Raw genomic sequence first — 24,261 nt, forward strand, 5'->3', positions numbered from 1 at the left:
TATGTCTGTGGACAAATCCTAGGAGGTCGATACCCTCAAGGAGGATCGCAGCTACCGCACGCCTGTTTCCCTGCTTCCCTTCTCTTCCACCGCCGGCGCTGCTTCCTGATCGGCGACCACCGCCGCCGCTGTGCCCCGGCCAGCAACCTTCTCACCTCGCCTCCTCGCTGCCCGCATCTCGCTCGACCGAGAAGGACCGCCGCCGCCGATTCCCAGCCAGCGGACCACCCATCGCCGCTTATACCGTCGGCGACTCTGCCCTAGCCGCACCGCCATCGCTGGCTTCCCTTGGTTGCAGCTTCGGCCGTGCGATCTGTCGGCGTCGCTGTTTCTGTGGTGCGATAGAAACAGAGCAGCCGCCGGTCCCTCTGCTGCCGCAGGCGTCGGTCGCCTCTACAGCTGCCGACTCCTCCTTCTCCACCGCTGCCGCTGCTTCTCGGCCGCACGATCACCGCCGCACCGCCGTTGCCAGCATCGCAACTTCCCGGCCAGCGACGACGCTCGCTGCCTTTTTCTCCACCGCCGCCGCTGGTTCTCGATCGCTCTATCACCGCCGCCCGCCTCCCAGCCGGAACCCTCGCCGTGCCCCCCCCTTGGTCGCAGCCGCAGCCGCCGGTTGCCGCAGCCCTCGTTGCAACGGTTGCAGAAACAGAGCTTCCTCTGTTGCTGCAGCCCCCGTCGATCCCAGCCGCGACCCTCACTGCCTCCTTCTCCACCGCCAACTCTGCGCTCCGGCCAGCGACCACCGCTGCTGCCAGTCACCGCAGCCTTCTCCTCAACTGCTCGTGATCCTTTCGGCCAACTCCTTCGGTGGTGCGACAAAAACAGAGTACGCAGCAACAGCCGCCGATTGTAACCACCGTCGTGGCTCCCGGCCAACGACCAACCCCTGCAGCAGCTGCCCTCCAACAGCGAACGCAGCAAGTACGCTGCCTTGCCTCAACCCCGTTGCTCGGCGATCGCCCCTTGGGTCGCAGCAACTGCAACCACATTAACGCAGTCGCCTTCCAACCCTGGCACTCTCACCCCACGCCTCGATAGAAACAGGGCAGTTACTCTTCTTCCAACGCAGCGATCGCAGCACTGCCCTTGACGTCTACCTTCTTGGCAACTTCGCATCTACAGTGTTGATGCCCTTGTCCGACACCAAAAACAGGAGTTGAGATTACAGATTTGCAGTCTTACGCAATGGCTACCGATAATTAAATGAAAGCACAAATGGAAGCATTGGAAATTAAAATTGAGAACCGATTACAAGAAGTACTTAATGATTTCAAAAAGGATTTACTGGGAAGCCTTAGTAAATTTCATTTCAAAAAGGATTTACTGGGGAGCCTTAGTAAATTTCAACAAGGTGGGAGCTCAAGTTCTACGTTGCACAGATCTGAAAATACAAGAAAAGGACCCTAAGATTATGACATAAATTACTCACATATGAAGATAGAATTTTCGAGATGGAAAGATGGAGATCCGACCAATTGGATCTCTAAGGCAGAAAATGTTTTCCGTTTTCACAGAACCCCAGAAGAATCCAAGGTAGAAGTGGTCTCAATCCAACTCGAGGGAGATGCACTCCAGTGGTACGATTGGTATGAAACTTTTCACGGAGTTCCTTCGTGGGAGCAGTTCAAAAGAGGGCTTTGTTCGCTTTGGCCCATCAGAATATGAGAATTTTGATTGTCAGCTCGTCAAAATTCATCAAACTTCTACAGTGTTAGAATATCATAGTAGGTTTGAAAGATTATTAAATCAAGCTAGAGATTGGTCGAACCGACAACTTCTGGATACATTTATTGAAGGGCTTATTCCAGAGATCTAGTGTGAAGTTAAGGCTCGTCAACCTCGTACTATGATAGCTGCGATCTCATTTGCAAACCTACATGAGAAAAAAATTAGCGAGGAAAGATCAGTAAGGGGTTTGTATTATGATGAAAAATGGAGTATGGAGCATCAATGTAAATAAGGGCAACTTCTTATGATTGAACTAATTGGAGAGGAACCGAAAGCTAAGAATGTGGACTCCGATCATGAAGGTATAAATTCTAATGAAGATGTTGGACCTACCATATATACAATGCATGCATTAACCAACTACTCTAACCCGCAAATTATGGAAGTTGGCGAAACTCTAGAACATCAGCCTGTTATAGTTTTGATTGATACTAGTAGCACTAACAATTTTATGGACAGTGAGATTGTTGACCGATTGGCCCACCACATTGAAGACTATGACAGATTGGAAGTAAAGATCGTTGATGGACGGATTTTCACTTGTGATAGCAAAGGTTCAAAGATAAAATTGATTATACAGGGTCAGAAGTTTCATGCAACGATTGCTACATTGAAAGACGACTTGTTGCTTACACTATTAAAAAGTGGAGATCATACTTACTCGATCAACGGGTTGTGATGCGTTACAGATAGCCTAAAAGACAAATTCCCCGAGATTGATGCTGCTCAGCCTTGAGGACAAGGTTGATTTGAAGAGGGAGGAACTATTAGGACCATTTTTCTGAGCTTTTGAATAATGTTTATTGAGTTTGTTTAGTCCATTTGTTTATTGAGTCGGTTTGGTTCCGTTTGAATCAAGTAGAGGTTTATCTAATATTTTTTTATTATTAGAGTTCAAGTCCTGATGGACTCTGGGTGGAACTCTATAAATAGGAATGTAACTGTTTCTTTTCAGTAAGCTATGAAAAATACTATTCTGTCTTTGGACAAACCTTAGGAGGCCGATCCCCTCGAAGTGATCAAGGAGGGCCAATCCCCTCGAAGCGATCAAGGAGATCGATCCCCTCGAAGCGATCATTATCATCCCCATTTCTCTCATTTCTTCCACGATAAGACTTTAGGGTCTTATCATTTGGTATCAGAGCTTACGATAAGACTTTAGAGTCTTATCATTTAGTATAAGAGCGACGATAAAACCTTCAGGGTCTTATCACAACACTAATTAATTAAGTTAAAAATATAAATTTAAAATACCTAAAGTTAAATAAAAATAATATGCTAAACTAAAATTTAGAGAGATGACTACAAAATTATTTACTTTGGAAGGATATATGAAAATGATAATAAGAAAAAAAATATAAAGAGAGAAAAAAAATGGAAACTGCAATTTTGCATTAAAATCTGAGAATAATAATAATAATAATAATAATAATAATAATAATAAAAGCTATAAAGAGAGAAATGAAAAGGGCAGAGCAAAAGAAGGGATGTTAGGTGTAGTAGCAGTTCAACTCGCGGTGTATTCGCCTCTTCCCGTTCGCCCCCATCCCCATTCTTTGTTCTCACCCTTCTCCTCCGGTCCTCCTCTATATTTCTCCTCCTTATCCTCCTTGTCTCACGGAAAATTCATCTCTCTTAATCGCACCATGAGGCACCCTCTCCTCGCCAATTCCGCCTCCAAATTTCCCCGCGATGGTCCCGACGACGACGGTGGCGACGAGGTGCTTGCGGGGCTCGATTCGGCCTCCAGAAACGGCGAAGGGGAAGATAGGTTCGAAATCGAGGTCGAGAAGGTCGGGGAGCAGAAGAATAGGCGGAGGATACAGTCCCGGGTCCGTGTGAACGCCGACTTGGAGTCGGTGTGGAGCGTCTTAACGGACTACGAAGGCCTCGCCGACTTCATCCCCAGCTTGGCCGTCAGCCAGCTGCTCGATAAGAAGGACAAGTTTGCGCGGCTTTATCAGGTGATGGATCCTCTCCGTGCTGCCACATTTAAAGTTGCGATTTTTATTCGATTTGGGGAAGACATTATATTTGAGTTTGAGCAATCGTAAATTCTAGTCATCGAGGCGGCGTTAAAATGAGTATCATAAAGGGTTTGTCTTCTTAAACAGGTCGGTCAGCAAAACCTGGCGCTCGGTCTCAAGTTTGATGCAAAGGGTGTCCTAGATTGTTTCGAGAGAGATCTCCAGGTAACGTCTCGTGGTCGGAGGAGGGATATCGATTTCATGATGGTCGAAGGTGATTTCCATATATTTGAAGGGAAGTGGTCGATTGAACAGGTGGAGGTCTCCTTGCTCTTGTTTGCGTCTTTTTTTTTGTGAAGTCAGCCGTTCCAAATAATGCTTCTTGATGTGAATTTAGGGCAAGTCACCTGTAATTGAATTATACACCCTCCATGGGATATCTAACTCTAGCCCTTGGGATTTATAGTTAATTTTTTTAGCAAAAGTTAGAAAAGCATGACCTTTGACTTTCCATAGAAACTGGAAGATTGGAATGGGATTCCGCTTCACAATATAGAACTTGTCACGTTGCATTCATGTGTCTCTGATTAGTTGCACTCAGTGTGTGAGGTGTGTGATGACTTCTATAAGTTTAATCTAAGTTGTTGAACTGAAACCCTAATTTCAGTCTTCTATCTAGATTGGATATGATGTTGACGAAGATGAGAAGATTCTGGTGGGGAAAGAATTCCAGACGACACTGTCCTATGTCGTGGAGTTGGTGCCAAAGCTTTGGTTACCTGTCCGCCTTATTGAAGGGAGACTTTGCAGGGAAGTCAAAACTAATCTTTTATGTGTTCGAGAAGAAGCTCAAAGAATCCAAAGACTGAAAGGCGAAATGCTTGACATCTGGTAATCCACAATTGTTCTCATGCATGTAATGATATTTTAAGATTTCAAGTTCAGGAAAACTTGATTTGCAAACTAGGAGATATTTGTTAAGCTGAGTATGAATAGGAACCAAATCTAAAGGTTGGTCAAAATATCTTTGTGGCATTTTGTTGAAAATATTAGCTAGTTGCATCTCTTTGTTAATTTGCTACAAAAGCAACAAAGACAAGAAAAAATGTGTTACAAATTCAAGAAACATCTTGCATTCTGTGGAAGCCCTTATAATCTTATTTGTTATTCTGTTAGTCAAGTCCTATTTACATTGATATGTTTTTGTTCTGCAGATTTTAAAGCTCAGTGAACTTGGAACACAAACATGATGAGGTACAGATATTTAATGGTAAAATTATAAAAAAGAAAGTAGGTTGTGGCATGGAATTGACACAAGAGTTAATATTTATCTTCTATTTATTGATATAACTTTGCTAACAAATATGCATTTTGTGCAAGTTGTATCCATAAAATTACAAGCATACTAGCTGTTTAAATGATTAACATGCTGTAGTTATTAAAATACATTTACAAACGTATAAGGAGACTTTCACATACATAGTAAATTAAAATGTACATTGTATATATTATTAATAACAAGGTTTTTAATTTCGAATGATGCCGCTCGTACCGGGTAGTACTTATCGGTCCGTTAGCAAACCGGTACGTGGACCGTCCGCTACCGGGTGGTACCGTCGATTGAGGTTGTTTTCGCCCCCTTACCACATGAAATCGGTCGATGATGGTCGATTTCAATCGTCGCCGCCCTCCCTCGTCGGACGATGCAGATGAGATGTCACCTCCTCCTCGTGTTAGGCGATAGGTCTCGGCATCATTGGCGACTTCTCCTCATCCGCACGAGGAGAAGAAGCCTCGGTGACATAGCCGAGGCTTCACAGGGAGAAGAAAATGAGGTTTCTTCTCCCCGCTGTCACGAACGGTCGTCGCGCACCCGCAACAACTCCGTTCAACGAACCGTTCGTTGCTCACACCTGGATGTACAGCTGCTTGACAGCATGTTTTCTCATGGTTTTGGGTCATTTTGTTTGTAAATATGTAAGTTCGAACAAGCTGCAGCGTTGCAAAGCGACCGCTCACTGAACCGAGCAAAACAACCTCAAAACAACCCAAAACAGCTCCGTTTTCGCATGCCGCGGGAGGTGAGCGGAGAGCTGCCTCCGCTCACCAAAATGTCAGCCATCTCAGACCCCAGGAACCCCTCGGGTGGCACAGGGCTGGATGGGGCTTCGGTTATATACCGGGCGTTGAACTCTCTTTCGCAAGTTCGCACTTGACCTTTACGGGAACTTGGTTTTGCGCGCCCGGGACCAGGTGAGCGGCTGTTTGTGGGCTTGCAGCTGTTCGTTCATCCTTGAAAGCCTTGTTTTTCTCCCTCTCCCTCTTTTCTCTTGTGCACACAAGGTGTTCGACGAATTGCTTGTAAAGCTTCCCTTTTCGTGAGACTTCAAGACTTGTCTATTGCTCGCTCTTTCGAACTAACTTCTTTCTCTTTTACAGGTCCTTCGGGACCTGCGAGAGGTTACAAAGTGGGCTGATCCTTGCGGAGCAAGATCGCAAGGGCGAAGCGCGACTTAGGCAACGCAAGCTAAGTTCACGTCTTTGCCACAAGGGTGACTCGCGACTTAGGCAACGCAAGCTAAGTTCGCGTCTTTGGCCGCAAGGGTGCCTCACGCCTTAGGCAATTCCAGCTAAGGTCGTGACATTGTGGTATCAGAGCGGGCAAGCTCTTCGATCGAACAACGAACGAACTTCGCAACTTCGCCATGGCAAAGCATCGTGGTGAATCAAGCAAGACGGGGCAAGCCGGACCCTTGCCCCAAGCAGCCGCAGGTGGGCTGCATGTGCACACTCGCTCTCATGCTGTTGGAGCCGCTCACGAGGATCGCAGCAGCGAACAGGATGAGCGAGAAGTTGGCAACTCTCCGCGAGTGGAGGAAGCGCAATCTGGTACGCTAACTGGGAAAAAGAGTCATAAGGAGAGACTCACGACGGCGGAAACCCGCCTTGATGTTTTGGAAGCGAGCATGGAGGAACTCTACCATGGCCAACAAAGACTTGTTGGGGTAGAGAGCTCGCAAGAGGAAGCGGAGTCCAGGATCGACAAGGTCGAGGCCCTAGTCGACCGACTGTGTGATGACACCAAGGACTCCGTGCAGCACTTACAGGATGTTGTGGCGGAACTCACTGCAAAGGTGGCCATGCTCACAAGAACGTTAAATGCGGGAGGAGGCAACACTCGCGTTGCACCGCCACAAAATCTGAGGGCACCTGAGCCTCATGGATATGGAGGGGCCAGAGATGCCAAAGAGCTCGAGAACTTTCTGTTTGACATGGAGCAATACTTCCGAGCTACGAGGCCCGATTCTGAAGATACCAAAGTTTCTATAGCAACAATGTATCTGAACGGAGATGCGAAACTTTGGTGGCGAACTCGTTGGGAGGAGATCCAACAAGGTCGGTGTCAAGTCGACACATGGGAGGACTTGAAGCGGGAGTTGAGAACTCAGTTCCTACCAGAGAACACAGAGTTCGTCACAAGAAGGAAGTTGAGACAACTCCGCCAAAGTACCACCATCCGAGACTATGTGAAGCAGTTTTCTGCACCAATGCTGGACATACAGGACATGTCCGAGAAGGACAAGTTGTTCAGCTTCCTTGATGGTTTGAAACCATGGGCTCAACAGGAGCTAAATTGAAGGAATACTACTGATGTGGTCGGGGCAATTGCAGCTGCAGAAAGGCTCACCGACTTTGTTTCCTCTAAAGACCCAGTGAGAAGGAAACAATCTTCAGGCAATCGCCCTCCAAAGCATTCTTGAGAGAAGGAGCTCGAGGGCGAACAGAAGAAGAAGAGCTCCCACAAAGGGCCGAACCCGAAAGGCAAAGCCTCAAAACCGGGAGGATGCTTCTTGTGCGGAGGACCGCACATGGTAAGGGAGTGCCCACAAAAACAGGCATTCAATGCTTTAACGACTTCCATACACCCCTCCCGATCGGACAAGGGCAAAGCTGTTGCTCTTAGTTCGAGCAGTTCAGAATCCAGCAGCGACGACGAGGAGTCGCAAGGACCCCGAATGGGAGCAATGCGTTTGTTGAACGCTATGCGGGGTCAAGTGGGGGAGAACATGAAGACAAAGGCACAAAAAGTAGGAAGTAGTGAACTGATGTATGTGGACATCAAGCTGAATGGCCAAACGACCCGTGCAATGGTGGACACAGGCGCTACCCACAACTTCATAGCCGATCGTGAAGCACAGCGACTTGGGTTGACCTTGAAGAAGAGCCCAAGTCGAATGAAAGCGGTGAACTCGGAGGCCAGGCGAATATCCGGGTTGGCGAAGGGAGTTCCCATCAAAATCGGAACATGGAGCGGGAACACCAACATGATGGCCGTGCCACTGGACGACTTCCAAGTGATTCTTGGAATGGAGTTTATGCACGCGGCGAAGTTGGTGCCGATGCCGTTATTGAATTCCCTATGTATGATGGGAGGCGATGACCCCTACGTGGTTCCCGTCTCTCGGAGAGGAACTAAGGAGCCCCAACACATTTCGGCATTACAATTGAAGAAAGGGGTGCGAAAGGGTGAACTGACATTCGTGGCTGCTATGAAGCTAAAGCCACTCAACGAAGAGGCCATTCAAGAACCTGCTGTGGTGGCGAACGTCCTGAAGGAGTTCAAAGACGTTATGCCACCCGAGTTGCCGAAGACTCTTCCACCACGCAGAGGCGTGGATCACAGTATCGAGCTGGAGCCAGGAGTGAACCCTCCAGCGAGACCACCCTATCGCATGCCCCCGCCAGAGTTGGCAGAACTCAGGAAGCAGTTAGGTGAACTGCTAAGCGGTGGTCTCATCCGCAGCTCAAAAGCACCTTTCGGAGCTCTAGTTCTCTTCCAGAAGAAACAAGATGGGAGCCTCCGATTATGCGTCGACTATCGAGCCCTCAACAAAGTAACAGTGAAGAACAAGTATCCCATCCCGCTTATCGCGGACTTGTTCGGCCAACTGGGCAAGGCTAAGTATTTCTCAAAACTCGACATTCGGTCGGGGTATTGGCAGGTGCGCATTGCTGAAGGTGACGAAGCGAAGACTACTTGTGTGACTAGGTATGGAGCGTTTGAGTTCTTGGTGATGCCTTTCGGCTTAACTAACGCTCCGGCCACATTCTGTACTCTCATGAACCAGCTATTCAAGGAGTATTTGGATAAGTTCGTGGTCGTCTACTTGGACGATATCGTCGTCTATAGCCAAACGCTCAAGGAGCACGTCAAGCACCTTCAGACGATTTTCAAGGTTCTCTGGGAGAACACTTTATTCGTAAAAAGGGAGAAATGCTACTTTGCTCAAACTGAGATCCTATTCTTGGGGCATTGAATCGGTGATGGCTCCATTCGGATGGATAAGTCGAAGGTGCAAGCAGTTGCGGAATGGCGAACTCCAAAGAAGGTGCCAGAGTTGAGATCCTTCCTTGGTTTCGTCAACTACTATCGATGCTTCATTGCGGGATACTCGAAGCGAGCAACCCCACTGACGGAGTTGCTGAAGGAGCAGCCTTGGAAGTGGTCTGACAAATGTGAGATAGCATTCCAAGATCGGAAGGTTGCTGTTCTAGAAGAACCAATGCTCAAATTGCCAAACTATGGAGAGCCCTTTGAAGTCCATACAGATGCTTCGGACTTCGCTATTGGGGGAGTACTCATGCAGGAAGGTCATCTGGTGGCCTACGAGAGCCGCAAACTCAACGAGACCGAGAGGCGGTATCCAGTGCATGAGAAAGAGATGATAGCAGTAATCCACTACGTACGAGTTTGGCGACACTACCTCCTCGGGTCGCGATTTGTGCTGAGGACAGACAACATCGCCTTGAGCTATTTTCAAACTCAGAAGAAGCTCTCCCCAAAGTACGCACGGTGGCAGGACTTCCTGGCTGAATTTGATATGGCAATGGAGTACAAGCCTGGGAAGGCGAATGTCGTGGCCGATGCACTGAGTCGGAAGGTGGAATGCGTGAATGCTGCACAACTGGAGGGCAGAGGCCAAGCAAGTCAGTTGCACTCCAACTTCCTTTCCCGAATCAAGGATGGACTGTATAGTGATCCCCAGGCAGTTATCCTGATGCAGCTCATCAAAGAAGGCAAGGCACGACGATTTTGGGTTCAGGAGGGACTTGTTTACACAAAAGGGAATAGGGTCTATGTTCCCTGAGTGGACAATTTAAGACGTGAACTCTTAAAGGAGTGTCACGATTTCCTTTGGGCTGGACACCCAAGCATTCACAGAACGTTGGCTCTCGTGGAGAGGGCTTTCTACTGGCCGAAGATGGGGATTGATGTGGAGGAATATGTTCGAACATGCCTTACTTGCCAACAAGACAAGGTGGAGCAGCGAAAGCCGGTGGGACTTTTGGAGCCGTTGCCCGTACCAGAAATGCCGTGGGAGAGCGTTTCCTTAGACTTCATATCAAGCTTGCCACCTGTAGGGGGACTTGGATCGATACTTGTGGTGGTCGATCGGTTTTCAAAGTATGCAACTTTCATTGTTGCTCCCCTACACTGTTCAGCTGAAGAGGCGGCCAGACTGATGATGAAGGGTGTAGTGAAGTATTAGGGAGTCCCACACAATATCATTAGTGATCGAGACGCTCGGTTCTTGGGACGATTCTGGACCGAGCTATTCAAATTGTTGGGGTCAAAGTTATACTTCTCTACAAGCCTCCACCCCCAGACGGATGGTCAGACTGAAAGAATAAACTCGCTCTTGGAGCAATATCTCCGGCACTACGTGAGTGCCAATTAACGAGATTGGGTGAAGCTGTTGGACATTGCCCAATTCTCCTACAACTTGCAGCGGAGCTCTGCGTCCAACAAGAGCCCCTTCGAAATTATCACAGGACAACAACCGTCGACTCCGCACACCATGGCAATTGGGTATACTGGAAGTAGTCCTTCAGCTTATCATTTCGCAAAGGAGTGGCATCGAAATGCAGATATTGCGCGGGCTTACTTGGAGAAGGCGGCAAAGAGGATGAAGAAGTGGGCCGACTTGGGAAGGCGACCGCAAGAGTTCAAAGTTGGCGATTTGGTGTTGGTAAAGCTCCAACCAGCATCACTCCAATTCTTCAGGAACAGAGTCCACAAAGGATTGTTGCGTAAGTATGAAGGGCCCTTCCCAATTATCAGCAGGGTAGGCAATGTTTCTTACAAGTTGCAACTGCCGGCGTGGTTCAAAATTCACAACGTTCTTCACGCCAGCAACTTGAAGGCCTACCATTCGGATCCGCAAGATGCTTCCCGAAGTGTTCCAACTCGGCTACCTCCCATCACAGCCTCCTACGAGAAGCGAGTGGAAACCATTCTGGCGGATCGCAAGATAAAGCTACCCAACGGAGTGGAGCAAACAGAGTACTTGGTGAAGTGGCGAAAGCTTCCTCGAACTGAAGCCAGTTGGGAGCCTGAAGACGCCCTGCGACATGAAGAAGAAGTCATCAACAACTACCAACAAGCGTCGACGAGGGCGTCGACAGTTTAAGTGGGGGAGAATGTCACGAACGGTCGTCGCGCACCCGCAACAACTCCGTTCAACGAACCGTTCGTCGCACACACCTGCATGTACAGCTGCTTGACAACATGTTTTCTCATGGTTTTGGGTCATTTTGCTTGTAAATATGTAAGTTCGAACAAGCTACAGCGTTGCAAAGCGATCGCTCACCGAACAGAGCAAAACAGCCCAAAACAGCTCCGTTTTCGCGTGCCGCGGGAGGTGAGCAGAGAGCTGCCTCCGCTCACCAAAATGTCAGCCATCTCAGACCTCAGGAACCCCCCGAGTGGCACAGGGCTGGATGGGGCTTCGGTTATATACCGGGCGTTGAACTCTCTTTCGCAAGTTCGCACGTGACCTTTACGGGAACTTGGTTTTGCGCCCAGGACCAGGTGAGCGGCTGTTTGTGGGCTTGCAGCTGTTCGTTCATCCTTGAAAGCCTTGTTTTTCTCCCTCTCCCTCTTTTCTCTTGTGCACACAAGGTGTTCGACGAATTGCTTGTAAAGCTTCCCTTTTCGTGAGACTTCGGGACTTGTCCGTTGCTCGTTCTTTCGAACTAACTTCTTTCTCTTTTACAGGTCCTTCGGGACTTGCGAGAGGTTACAAAGTGGGCCGATCCTTGCGGAGCAAGATCGCAAGGGCGAAGCGCGACTTAGGCAACGCAAGCTAAGTTCGCGTCTTTGCCACAAGGGTGACTCGCGACTTAGGCAACGCAAGCTAAGTTCGCGTCTTTGGCCGCAAGGGTGCCTCACACCTTAGGCAATTCCAGCTAAGGTCGTGACACCGCGTCGAGGCGATGTCGCCCTTTTTTATTTTTTAACTTTTTTATTATATATATGTATATACACCAAGCAGTACGCCATAACGTACCACTCAGTATACTCGTACCGTACCGAGTTGAGCTCGATATTCCGGTACGATATGAAATTACAAACCTTGATTAGCAATGATATGTTTTGAAATGTCTTACATATTTTGTGTTTAGTTTCATAAAAAGGTGTAGACAACACACTTGTTTTGTATCAATGTTGAAGAATCTGGCATGTATGCACCTATGGATATATCAAGTATTTTCAGGTGTTCTTTCATGGTTGCTAATATATGATTCATCCATCTATTGACATTATTATGGTTCCTATTATAGTCCAAAAAACAAAGTTACATGGACATTTTCACCAAAATAATGCATGAAAATTGCTCTAAGGGGATGGAATTCGTGCTGCATCATCTCATAAATTATTAGGATAGCACAATTCCCACAGTTAAATCCTTTGACATTTTTGTTAGCTTTTCTATATCATTAAGAATTCATGAACTATCTACCTAAGACATGACAGCCCTGTCACATTGTTGCTCCATCCTTAATCCTTTGTTCCATCCCCTTAAATATTTGTAAATAGATGCAGGGCTGCAGATATTTCGACACTTGAAACAAGTGGTTAACTTGTGCTGATTGGTTAGTATGCGGTACTCTGCCATGTAAACAGTAAAGATTGATCAAATTTTAGAGGATGCATGGTTCTGTCGATAGCACAATGTTCATGGATAAATGAGAAATTGCACTATCTCCTTATAAAATGGGCAGATATACATTGCAGTAATGTCTTTCATTTGACAGGGTGATGGTTGATGGTGCATGTGAATTGTTATTCCAGTATTGATAAGAAAACAGCAAAGTGGAAGTAATAAAAATAGCATTGACTTGTAACCTAATTTATTAAACTTTTGCATTGTGGACTTGCAATGATGTTTGACTTTTCCTGCAATAATATGCTTGCAGAATAATCTACGGAAAATGTCTCCCAGGTAGTTGTTGCTTTGTTTTTTCTTTTTCATAAATTGAAGGTCACCAAATGTACCATAGATCTCAAATTGAGCCACCCACCACTATGGTTATTGTTATGATGTCATATTGTCACAAATCACAAGAACCTTGTGCCGAGAAAGAAAAGTAAGTTACACTTTGGGGTTGATGCAGATCCATGTCCCAAATCATATTACAATCTTTTCTATGTTTTAGTTATTGCATATTTATTGTGGTTATTGTTTCTATATATATACTGGCCTTTTCTGCTTAGTTGTTTCACATGCCAAGTGGAATACTACTGGCAATTTTGGCATGCTAAGTGTATGCTGACAGAGCACTAGGCTGGCATAGAGTCGATATTTGTTGACATGTATCCAATGCCAAATGTCATGTATCATACAATCATCTAACCATTATTTGGGGGCCATGAAACTATGCATATCTTGTTTAAACAGCCAACTTGATGTTTTCCTATGACTAAATGGTTGCTGCATAAAGAAAATGAATTGCTTGTACTTGCTCCAAAGCCACAGACTGCCTCTTATCAGGTCGAAATATGATAGATTTTTTCTAAAGAGATCTCTTAATTTGCAAAAAGGTGTGATACTCTGATTGGATATGAAATTCAATAAAGAAAAATGGCATATCATCTTTCAGAGAACTGTTTAACAAGTTTTAAGTAATTGTGACTTTTATTTTAATTGAAGGCAAGGATCTTCTTTGTGTTTATCTGTTTTTTTATCAGAATAGAAGGTCTATGGTCATTGCTGATCGCTGGAAATTACTCACCTCAAATTTTCTTTTATAACTCTTTGCCTCAAATCTTCTTTCTGTGTATCTTCTTTGCGTTTATCCTTTTTTTTTATTACCTCAAATTAAACATGAAGCTTTTTTTAATGGTTTATATTCTTGCTGGAACAAGGAAGATGACATGGACCTGGTTGTTTGTAGGAGACCCTGTCATAGGAATGGCCAGTAATAAAGTAGGTCACTTTGTTGGGAGCCTCACTTGTTATCTGCTGCACAGGCAGCAGGACTGCAGCTCCCTTTTAAGCATGTAATGATCTTTTTCATTTTATTTGGGATGGAGCATGCAGTAGCCATCGTCAACTGATGCTGAATGTTTGATATTGCAGATGTAATGCAAAAAGCTGCTACCTGCCATCATTCAAGGTGCATCTCCTAAAGCTAATCAGCAGAAGAGACAAGGTTAGCATTGGCTTCCAACCAATCTTTGTAACAGAGACCATTGAGAGCTCTTGTGAAAACTTCTTTCTAGCTAAACATGTTTTAAGAACTTACATAATGGGGTGTATATTTGAAAATAACTTTGGCTGATGCCTTCGGACCCCTCCTGCCTTTGAGAAGAGATATTTTTCAAACTCGAGTCAGCCCACTATAAAAGCACAAGAGAGAATAAGTTGTGAAGAAGGTTCCAGGAACCTGTCATGACCAGAAGAATCTGGATGATCTTTTCCCAGCTGATGAAGTCTTCTCCCGCCCACTTTGCTTCCCAGCAATGCTTTGGTGTCAATATCACCATTCAGGCTTGCACTGAAAGTTAAAGCTGTAGTTAAGTATTGACTCCATTTGCTGCAAGTTGGAGGAGCCCATGACAGCGTCCGGAGTTCAGCGCAGTTCATGCTTTTGATCAATCAGCACTGAGCACGGTATAATCTCATTAGACTCTGCACTAAACTGCAGCTTTACCAGTCTTATCTTCATCTTTGTTCTATTATGAACTCTGATCTCTTCAGAATCTTACATAATTTCATATCCTGGTTGTTAATTAATGAATTAACAGAGCCTACATTAAATGCGTCCCAACTTGGTCAGCAAAGCCTGCTGTTGGTTGGCCGCTGCATTATTACGCCATTCGAAGGGGGACCATTGACCGTAAGGTTCATACTTCTTTTCCCCTCAAGACTGGGTCTCTCTTCTCCGTGTATTCTTCCATGTTTTCTCAGTCCATAAGATTCCAGTTTGAGATCTTTTAGCTTCATAGTTTAGTTGGAAGGATAATATATTGGTTTAATCTCTTCGATTATATTAAGTTCAGATAGTTCTACTAAGCTATAACTATATCCATCAACTGAGACATACTGCTTCATCTGCCTTCCTCAATTTTTCTTGGTTTGGAAGGTCATTCACCCCTGCATTACCCAAACCTTACTCCCAAGTTATCCTTTACAAATAGCATCACCTCTTTCTCCTTGTCCTGCAAGTCCATCAATCTCTCTTTCATACCAAGATAGTTCAGCAGCAACCAACGAAAGCCATGGCCACGTCTTCCCTCGTCACCATCTTCTCATTCCTCTTCCTCGTTTCTTCCAACCTTGCTGCGGATCCTGACATGCTGCAGGATATCTGCGTGGCGGATCTCAACGCTGGTAACGCGCCTTCTTGAGCTCTACTTGGTTTCGTTACTTGATCTGATGTTTCTCTTGGTCATGTTCACGACTGTCCTCGGCAGGCGTGAGGGTGAATGGCTTTGCGTGCAAGCCGGCAGCGAACGTGACGGAGGCGGACTTCTTCTTCCAGGGGCTGGCGAAGCCGGGCGCGGCCATCAACACCACCATGGGCTCCCTGGTCACCGCCGCCAACGTGGAGAAGATCGCCGGGCTCAACACCCTGGGCGTGTCCATGTCCCGCGTCGACTACGCCCCCGGCGGGCTGAACCCGCCACACACCCACCCCCGCGCCACCGAGGTCGTCTTCGTGCTCGAGGGCACCCTCGACGTGGGCTTCATCACCACCGCCAACAAGCTGATCGCCAAGACCATCACCAAGGGCGACGTCTTCGTTTTCCCTCGCGGACTCGTCCACTTCCAGAAGAACAACGCCGACGTCCCCGCCGCCGCCCTCGCCGCCTTCAACAGCCAGCTCCCAGGCACACAGTCCCTGGCCGCTACCCTCTTCGCCGCCACCCCTTCGGTGCCCGATCACGTCCTCACCAAGGCCTTCCAGATCGGGACCAAGGAAGTCGAGAAGATCAAGAGCCGCCTCCAGCCCAAGAAGTGAGAGTTCTCATTTCTTGGACTCGGCCACTATGATTCATGGTTTGTATGAAGTTGCTACTTCTAATTCTTATTGAGATATGAGAGAGTGTAATAAAGACTGCAACTATAGCTCCCAATCAAAGCCTAATAATTCAATGCCCTTTCCTACTCTCTTGTTGAAATAATTCTATCAGAAGCAATAGACATGATAAACATTTGCGAAGTTAGAGGGATTTTTTCCTACTCTCTGGCTGAAATAATTCTATCAGAAGCAATATACATAAAAGACATGGTTGCAGAAGGTAATGGCAAATTGAAACCAAGCTGAGGTGACTCAAACAAGTCAAAATGATTCAAGATGCTGTAGCTTTTATGTAAAGGCCATAAGAGCTCCACATCAGCGATCTTTGCACGATTCAACGGACTCAAAGCGTCCACGTGTGTAGAGGGCTCTACTAGGCTTGCCTATGTGGCGCATGACTAGTGGAGAGTGTGGGTGATGAGCGATTAACCTCGTCGAATTGTTTCACAGTCCGTCTTATCCGTGCTGGTTGTTAGCCGGGAGCGAGCGGCTGAGAACGCGCGAGACGAGAGGGAGATAGGAGGCGGAGGAGGAGAAGTAGCGAAACAAAGTAAACACTATGCTCTTATGATGCAAGCGGCGGTCGTGATGCATCTTCCGATCCCTTCGAACAACTGCTGCCGTCCCTCCTTCCTCACATCCTCTTCCTCCACGATCATCCTCCCGGCGCAAGTACGAATTTTACAACTTCGTCGCTATTCGAGCAGCGAGCGGTCATCGATGACGGTCCGAGCGGAGCTGCAGACCACGAATCCGACGTCGGCCGCGACGGTCACTTCGTCCTCTTCTTCTATCGCGACTCACCGGGTCACAGTTCATGACCGGCAGCGGGGTATCGTCCACGAGTTCGTCGTTCCGGAGGTAGTCGGCATTTCCTTAACCCCATTGTCGAAGCACCTGCTTGAGCTTCTGCAAAGAACCTCCACTTCCTTTTCCCCATGTCAATTAGCTGTTACTTTACTTCATTTGATGCAGGACCAATACATCCTACACACTGCAGAGTCCCAGAACATATCCCTGCCCTTTGCTTGCAGGCACGGTATGCCATCTTATGGCCTTCCCTTTCCTCAAATTTAGTGCTTTATTGTGTGAATAGCATGGGAGGATGTCGGCATCTTCATGCCTTTTTTCTCACCTTGTACCTGTTTGAGAAAATGATTGGCAACCTTTTTGGCTGGTTGAGTTCTGCATGAGTTGCTATGATTTTACAAAAGGTTCAGCTATCACAAGTACACTATAGGATGTTGATGGGGATTGCAGAATCCATACATGTAGTGTCATCAGCTAGGATTTCTTCCAAATTAAGCAGAAGCAAATGATCCCAAGTGGAATTTACTGTTCAGGTTGCTGCACCAGCTGTGCAGTTCGAGTGAGATCTGGTCAAATTAGACAACCAGAGGCTCTTGGAATATCTGCGGAGTTGAAAGCTAAGGTTGGTTGCCTTATGTTTGTATTATGGCTATATCATACGGGTGGTAATTCCCTGTTGCATGTGATAATAGAGTACTGTTTAAATTGAGTTATAGATGTTGCTAGCTGTTTCATCGACTCCAGGATTGAGATAGTGAAAATGTGCCAGTTTGGTACTCGAAATTGTCCTACTACAAGATTAGTTTCCAAACTAATATAATCCTGATGGGTTAAATTACAGGTTGGAGATTAAAGCTTCATGTGCATTGTCATTTAAGACTATGACAAGTTCTTATTGTAGTGGTAGATGCTATAGTTCGATAATTTAAAGCATATTTGTCGCAATCAAATATCTTGAGGATGTTTTGAAGACCACTGAATCTTTTCAGGGTTATGCATTATTATGTGTGGGTTTTCCATCTTCTGACATTGAAGTTGAAACTCAAGATGAGGATGAGGTATTATTATATTTCAGTTGATACCTGGAAACTGCAAATCACTATTAGTTTGTGTATTTTTGCCTCCTTTCTTTTGAGAAGATAATGGGACAAATCGCATCTATTGACTAGTAGTCTACTTTTCAGGTTTACTGGCTCCAATTTGGACGGTATTTTGCACGAGGACCAATTGTAAGTTCTTTAGCCTCAGAAGACAGTAAAATAAATAGGAAAACTCAGTTGTCTTGTCTTAGTATTCACAGAATGAAGGACTAGCATTATCGTAAGAGTTCATTTTAGGAATTAATCCAACCAACTGCATGTTGATTTGATTCCTGAAACCTGTCAACCTTGCATTACTAGGCATGAATTAGTTGCCTCTGGAATAAATGTTATGTGGTATTCTTTTTTGTATTGCATGACAAGTGTAACTTCATTTTTCTCATTTTGAGGTTTAGTCTTACTACTTGATGCTCTGTTATTGCATGAATGACAGGAAAGAGATGATTATGCATTGGAGCTTGCCATGGGTGATGAGTGATTGATGCCTGGAAGATAAAGTCCATGTTTTAATCTTTGATAGTTAACGTGAGCTGCCTTTGCTGTCTTTTCTTTCGGACTTTTGAGTTGTGTGTTTGTGCAACTACTTGGAATTCCATCTCGTTCGTTTGCTATCACTGTGTCGACTTTTCTTTAAGATGCTTATATATTGCTGGTGTATCCGCTTTCGTATCCTATGCCTTCATCAATAAGGTATGGCATAGAGGGTGATGATCCATCTCATTCAGAGTCCCCATACGAAGTTTCCTCTGTGATCATATTGAGCTACAAGCTGTTGGCTGCTTTTTGCAAAGAAGAAATAGTTTGATGTGATTATCGTGGACAAAGCCAAGCTTTTCAAGCATAGCCGGGAATGCATTAGCATGTTTCTTAGATCAACTTCAGTGGCACTTCAATCCTTATTTTACCTCATGGCGACAAAAAAAGAAGGGCTAGTGCAATTGATCTGCACCCGAGGAAAGAACACAAAAAAGAGAAAATTTACAGATGACTCGGTTTGATACATGATGAATCCGAATCAAGCCGAAAAACAAAAAACATGTTAGGTATGATTTTGAGTTTTCTTGTTTTCTGTTAATTAGATTAGTGTATAATTATATTCTTATATCATGAATTAATTGATTTTGATATTCTTATATCATTAGATATTTATACCGGGAAGAATAAGGAAAGGAAAGGAAAGATGTACGAAGGATATATCGATTAGAATAAGTGTTAATGCATGTATCTTTATTTAATTTATTTTTGAAAGTATTAATGCATGTATTTGAAATTAATAAATACATATGATTTTTAAATTTTTATAAATTTTTATTATTTAAAGTATTACAAAATAATTTAGATGATGATAATTTGATGGATAGAGGATATTAGATGGATTAGATGGATGAGAGACTATATACATACGGTAACTGAGGACAGACAAGTCTAATAAATTGGAATCCCTTGTATTATTTGGGGATTACGACATAGTGGCATAGTACGTCCGTAGTCGATAAGTCGAGTAAATTATTATAGAGATGATAATTTACTAACCCAGAAAGAGTTCTAAAAGGTGTGATTCACGGCAAGCTCGATATTGGGCCTAGAAGGTCATACATATATGGTAGGTGTTACGATGAATAGAGATTCAAATATCTAATATCTGTTGGAGCCCCTATCTTATTGGATATCTAATAAGCCCATCAATTATTGGATTTTGTGAATAAGATCCAATAAGAGCCAATGAAAGATTATTTAGATAGAGATCCACTAATCTAAGTGGCTTGGGTAGTTGGATGAAGATTTAGTACCCAATAGGATAAGATCTATTATGATTAAGTTGACATGAACTTCTATAAATAGGAGGGAACTAAAGGGGGTATAGGCTAGACCCTTTTCGTTGCTACCTCCTACACTCCTCTCTCTCTCTCCTTCTCAGCCAACTCTAGTTTAAGGTGTGTGAATAGCAAGAAGGGTTGGCTCTTTCTTGATCGTGTGATGGTCTTGAAAACGTGGATTGAGATATACATGTTTTTAGAGATATACAATCTCCCTAGGTAACATATCTTTTATATATGTGCAATTTCAGTTTTGTGAGTTTTTGTGTACCAATCTTTATACGATGACGATAAACTTTTTATATAAGAAATTTTTAGATTTTATTTTTTTGTCCTTTCGCTGCACATGTGATACTACCCTAGATTTCCTAACAGTAACACTTAGAGAATGCGCTATATCAGGTCTGGTACATAATATGACAGATGTGATAGATCATATCGCTAAGGCATAAGGTATTCTATTCATATCTGCCCTTTCTTTAGGAGTCTTTAGAGACATATTCCTAGAAAGTGATATTCCATGTCTTATCGGTATGAGACCTTTGTTATAATTTTTCATGCCAAACTTTTTGATAATTGTATATATGTACCTCGACTAAGACAAGCCAAGCATCATATTGGATCTATCTCTATAGATCTGAATCTCCAATATATAGAATGCTTCCCTTAAGTCCTTCATGGAGAAATATTTGGATAACCAAACTTTAACTATGGATAATATTCCTACATCATTCCCTGTCATCTACATAAAGCACAAAGAGGTGATACCCTCCCACTTACCTTCCTATACACATAAGATTCATCTTCGTTCTTAACGAAGTCATAACTTTGGGAAGCTTACTTCATCCCATATATGAATCTTGTTGAGAAATATGGGGGGACATCATATGCATAGCCGAAGAACAAAAAACAAAAATATTAGATTTTCAAAAAAATAGTTTTTTGAAGATTAGTGTGCAAAAATCTGCTAAACCAAAAATTGTGTATATAAGATAAATTTGTTACTTAGGGAGATCGTATTGTTGAATCTCAGATTTTGATGATAAAATCAATTGATGAAGTTATGTTTTAATGTATATTTAAGTAATACAGGATTAACTATGATCAGGAAAAGGTAAAATAATTAAAGCAGTAGAATCAAATGTTGGGCCATAGTCAAAGATTAAGTATCAAGTCGGAAGAATTGAACATTATGCCAAGATCGGATGTTGTGGGAGTCAACATGCCGATAGATCGGGTGATATGCTTAAAGTTCGGACGATACATCAGAAGTTCGTCGGGAGTTTAGATGAACAAATGATATGCCAAACAATTGAGATCGCTTGTATTATAATTGTTTAAGCCTTAATTATCATATTTAGGTCTTAATTTGAGTTAGTTTTGGGAGTAATCCTACTAACTCAAACCAATTGGACCTGAATCAGGGTTGAATTGAGCTTGCTAGTTGGCCCATTCAGTGACCCAGAGCCAGATCAAGCGGTGGCACCACTAAGGTTGGCGGTGGAACCTCCTAAGGCATGGCCTCCCAAGTAATGTTTGGATGGTGGTACCGCTAGTACCTTGAAAACCAAGAATGAGACCATTTTGGCTTCAAATTTAAATTAATTTGGGACCTATAAATACCTCACTCATCCTTGCTTGGTTTACAAAATAACTTGAACAAAAATTTATGTGAAAATATTGTTGTAATTCCCTTCTCTAGCTCTAAATTTTGTGATTATTCTAATAGAGGTATGAGACTTGTAAAGGTTGTCTCAAAAACCTGTGAAAAGGAGAAAGAGTTGTAAGAGAGTAGTTGATTTTCACCCATTGAAAGAAGATCGATAGTGAATGCTAGTGGCCTTAATGGAAGAGGAATTGAGAGTGGATGTAGGTCATGATAATCGAACCACTATAAATTCGGTATGCTCTCTTCTTTGCTGTTTATCTTTATTGCTTACTAATTTTGTTGCTCACTCCACCTTGCACTTACTTTAAGTCAAGCACACTCGATATTGGTTTTCATCGAACGAGATTTTGAATCGACAAAAGTTTTCCAAAGCACTAATTCACCCCCCTCTTAGTGCTGATTTCAATCCTAACAATTGGTATTAGAGCCACATTACTCTCGGTTGGTTTAACACATAAAAGAGTTTAAATTGCTTTTATCGACAATCTAGAGGGTCACTCTATCACTCATCCCCCTATTTTAATGGGATGGACTATACGTATTGAAAAACTCGTATAAGGAATTTTTTGATTTCTATGGATTTTGATATATGGAACATTGTCAAATATGGCTTTCAAAAATCCTCTAAACTTCTGAATAAATGGAGTAATTTTTTTTTTAAAATATTTTTGATAAATGCTAAAGTTATGAATGCTTTGTTTTATGCTTTGGACAAAAATGAGTTTAATCGTATTTCGATATGCGAAACTACACATGACATTTGGCATACTTTTGAAATTACATATGAAGGCACAAGTAGAGTTAAAGAATTTAAAATCAATCTTTTAATGTATAGTTTTAAATTATTTTAAATGGAACCAAATAAAGTCATTGGGGACATGTACACTCATTTTACAGATGTCGCAAATGGTTTAAAAGCACTTGGTAAAAGTTTTTCTAACTTTGAACTTGTAAATAAAATACTAAGATCCCTTCCAAAAAGTTAGGATTCAAAAGTAACAGCAATGCAAGAAGCAAAGGACCTGAATAACTTTCTACTTCAAAAAATTATCGGGTCTTTAATGACTTATAAAATGACATTTATGATACATGATGAATATGATAATAATCTTCCAAAGAACAAGAAGGACATAACACTTAGAACCAAAGAAGATCACTTAGGAGAAAACTTATGTGATGATGATGATAATGATGACTTGGCATTTCTTACAAGAAAATTTAAAAATTCTTAAAAATAAACAAAACAAAACAAGATACGAAGAACAAAAATGAACTAAAAAAGGACACAATAATATGCTATGAAAGTAGGGAGCCGGGGCACTTTAAAAAGAAATGTCCCAAAGTGAAGAAGCCACTGAAGAAAAAGAAAGCACTCAAAGTAACTTGGGATAATTCGAGTACATCTGAAGATGATAAGCTAACCAACAAAGACGAAGTTGCAAACTAAACACTAATGACATTTGACAAAGAGGTATGCAACTCAAACGAATCTCTTTTATCTTATGATGAATTACTCAATGCATTTCATGATTTGTTTGATGAATTTAAATTAGTTAGTAAAAAATATAAATTATTAAAAAAGGATCATACTTCTCTTGTTAGTGAATTTAAAAAATTTAAAAATGAGCACGATAATTGTATGTTAACTCCTTGAACTAAGTGTGAAGAATTACATTTACTTAAGAAAGAAAATATTTTACTCTAAGAAATATTAGAAAAAATTAAAATTAGTAACAAATCTTTAAACATGATCATTGCTAACAAATGTTATGTTTAAAGAAAAGTAAAAATCAGTTTTATGAGTAGCAACACTCAACAAAAACAAATTACTTTTGTTAAAGGACTAACATTACATGTTACCTATAAGGTTAAGTATAGTTTTTATTGTGGACATGATCATTTTGCTTATAAATGTTCATTCAAAAATTATGACTCACATAAATTAGTTTGGATTCCTAAAGAAACTATAAATAACTTAATGCCAACAGACAAGATAGATAGATGAGGAATCCAAAGTTAAATGTGTGCCTAGAACAAACTCACCTTTTTTGTATACATCTCTATAATCAAAAGCTAGGAATACAAATTAATATCATAATAATGGATGCTCAAGGCATATGACCGGAGATCCAAAACACTTTATAAAGCTCGCTAGCTGAAACAACAATAATAAAGGAAAGATCATTTGAATTAGAATCATTCGTAATAAATCTTTTGATTAAAAATGGTTTATGATTGATCTTGATGATAATTTGTAATGTTTTGGAATTATGCATTTTATACCTTGATGATTTGAAATGATGTTTTTTTTGATGATGCATGGCTTTTGTATAAAAGGCTAGGGCATGCTAGTATAAAATTAATCACACAGAATTTTAGCAATATAGGAATCTATCTACGTTGCTTTCAATGAATTTTCGAAATGTAAGAAAAGTAATTTTGATGATGACTTCGTATTTGACAAATTGAATTTGAATGAGATTTTTTCGATCAAATCATAAACTTTCTCTTGATTTCTTAACTTGAGGTATCTTTTGTGGGAATCAAAATCTTTTCTATCTTCTAAGATTTCTTCTTTTTAAAGAGAAGATATATACAAACAAACCATGATCTTAATATTTATAACTTGAGATTTATTCTATACGAAACAAGATCTTTTATTCGCCTATGTTTTTTTTTTTTTACCAAAGAAAATATTTATCCAAATGAATCATTATTTTTTTTCTTGATTTCTCAGAATTATAACTTGAATTTTTTTTGTTTGAATCAAGATATCTTACTATGTGTTCTCATATGAT

At 42.7% G+C, this 24,261-nt stretch overlaps 2 protein-coding genes across 8 annotated transcripts; both read left to right on the forward strand.

Annotated features, from left to right (window-relative positions):
- Positions 1-3,201: 3,201 nt before the first annotated feature.
- LOC103985839 (germin-like protein 5-1) lies at positions 3,202-16,153 on the forward strand. 7 transcript variants are annotated; one of them, XR_010496791.1, is made up of 6 exons: positions 3,206-3,695; positions 3,846-4,013; positions 4,378-4,589; positions 4,913-4,952; positions 13,938-14,043; positions 14,123-14,336. XR_010496791.1 is itself a non-coding variant. In XM_065152525.1 (5 exons), coding segments are annotated over exons 1-4 (858 nt in total). In that variant the 5' UTR covers positions 3,206-3,218; the 3' UTR covers positions 4,914-4,952; positions 14,123-14,336. The 7 variants fall into 7 exon arrangements, 4 of the variants coding, with proteins under 4 accessions (XP_065008602.1, XP_065008597.1, XP_065008598.1 ...); XR_010496792.1 differs by lacking the exon at positions 4,913-4,952 and having other exon boundaries at positions 3,202-3,695; positions 3,846-3,923; XR_010496790.1 differs by lacking the exon at positions 4,913-4,952.
- Positions 16,154-16,526: 373 nt separating this feature from the next.
- Positions 16,527-18,646, forward strand: LOC103985836 (ferredoxin C 2, chloroplastic). The gene is made up of 6 exons (XM_009403688.3): positions 16,527-16,928; positions 17,043-17,106; positions 17,411-17,499; positions 17,867-17,935; positions 18,062-18,106; positions 18,411-18,646. Exons 1-6 carry the CDS (start codon positions 16,635-16,637, stop codon positions 18,453-18,455), a joined length of 606 nt encoding a protein of 201 aa, XP_009401963.2. The 5' UTR covers positions 16,527-16,634; the 3' UTR covers positions 18,456-18,646.
- Positions 18,647-24,261: the final 5,615 nt, after the last annotated feature.

This window comes from Musa acuminata, chromosome BXJ3-5 (assembly GCF_036884655.1).
Source record: "Musa acuminata AAA Group cultivar baxijiao chromosome BXJ3-5, Cavendish_Baxijiao_AAA, whole genome shotgun sequence".
In the NCBI taxonomy this organism is placed as follows: Eukaryota; Viridiplantae; Streptophyta; class Magnoliopsida; order Zingiberales; family Musaceae; genus Musa; species Musa acuminata.

Bases quoted from the DNA above. Each gene is read 5' to 3' on its own strand.
- LOC103985836 (XM_009403688.3), top strand. From the start codon at position 16,635: ATGATGCAAGCGGCGGTCGTGATGCATCTTCCGATCCCTTCGAACAAC. The intron at 17,500-17,866 runs GTTGGTTGCCTT...GAATCTTTTCAG, and splicing joins CTGCGGAGTTGAAAGCTAAG to GGTTATGCATTATTATGTGT. The intron at 17,936-18,061 runs GTATTATTATAT...TCTACTTTTCAG, and splicing joins AAACTCAAGATGAGGATGAG to GTTTACTGGCTCCAATTTGG.
- LOC103985839 (XM_065152525.1), top strand. From the start codon at position 3,219: ATGTTAGGTGTAGTAGCAGTTCAACTCGCGGTGTATTCGCCTCTTCCC. The intron at 3,696-3,845 runs GTGATGGATCCT...CTTCTTAAACAG, and splicing joins AGTTTGCGCGGCTTTATCAG to GTCGGTCAGCAAAACCTGGC. The intron at 4,014-4,377 runs GTGGAGGTCTCC...TCTTCTATCTAG, and splicing joins GGAAGTGGTCGATTGAACAG to ATTGGATATGATGTTGACGA.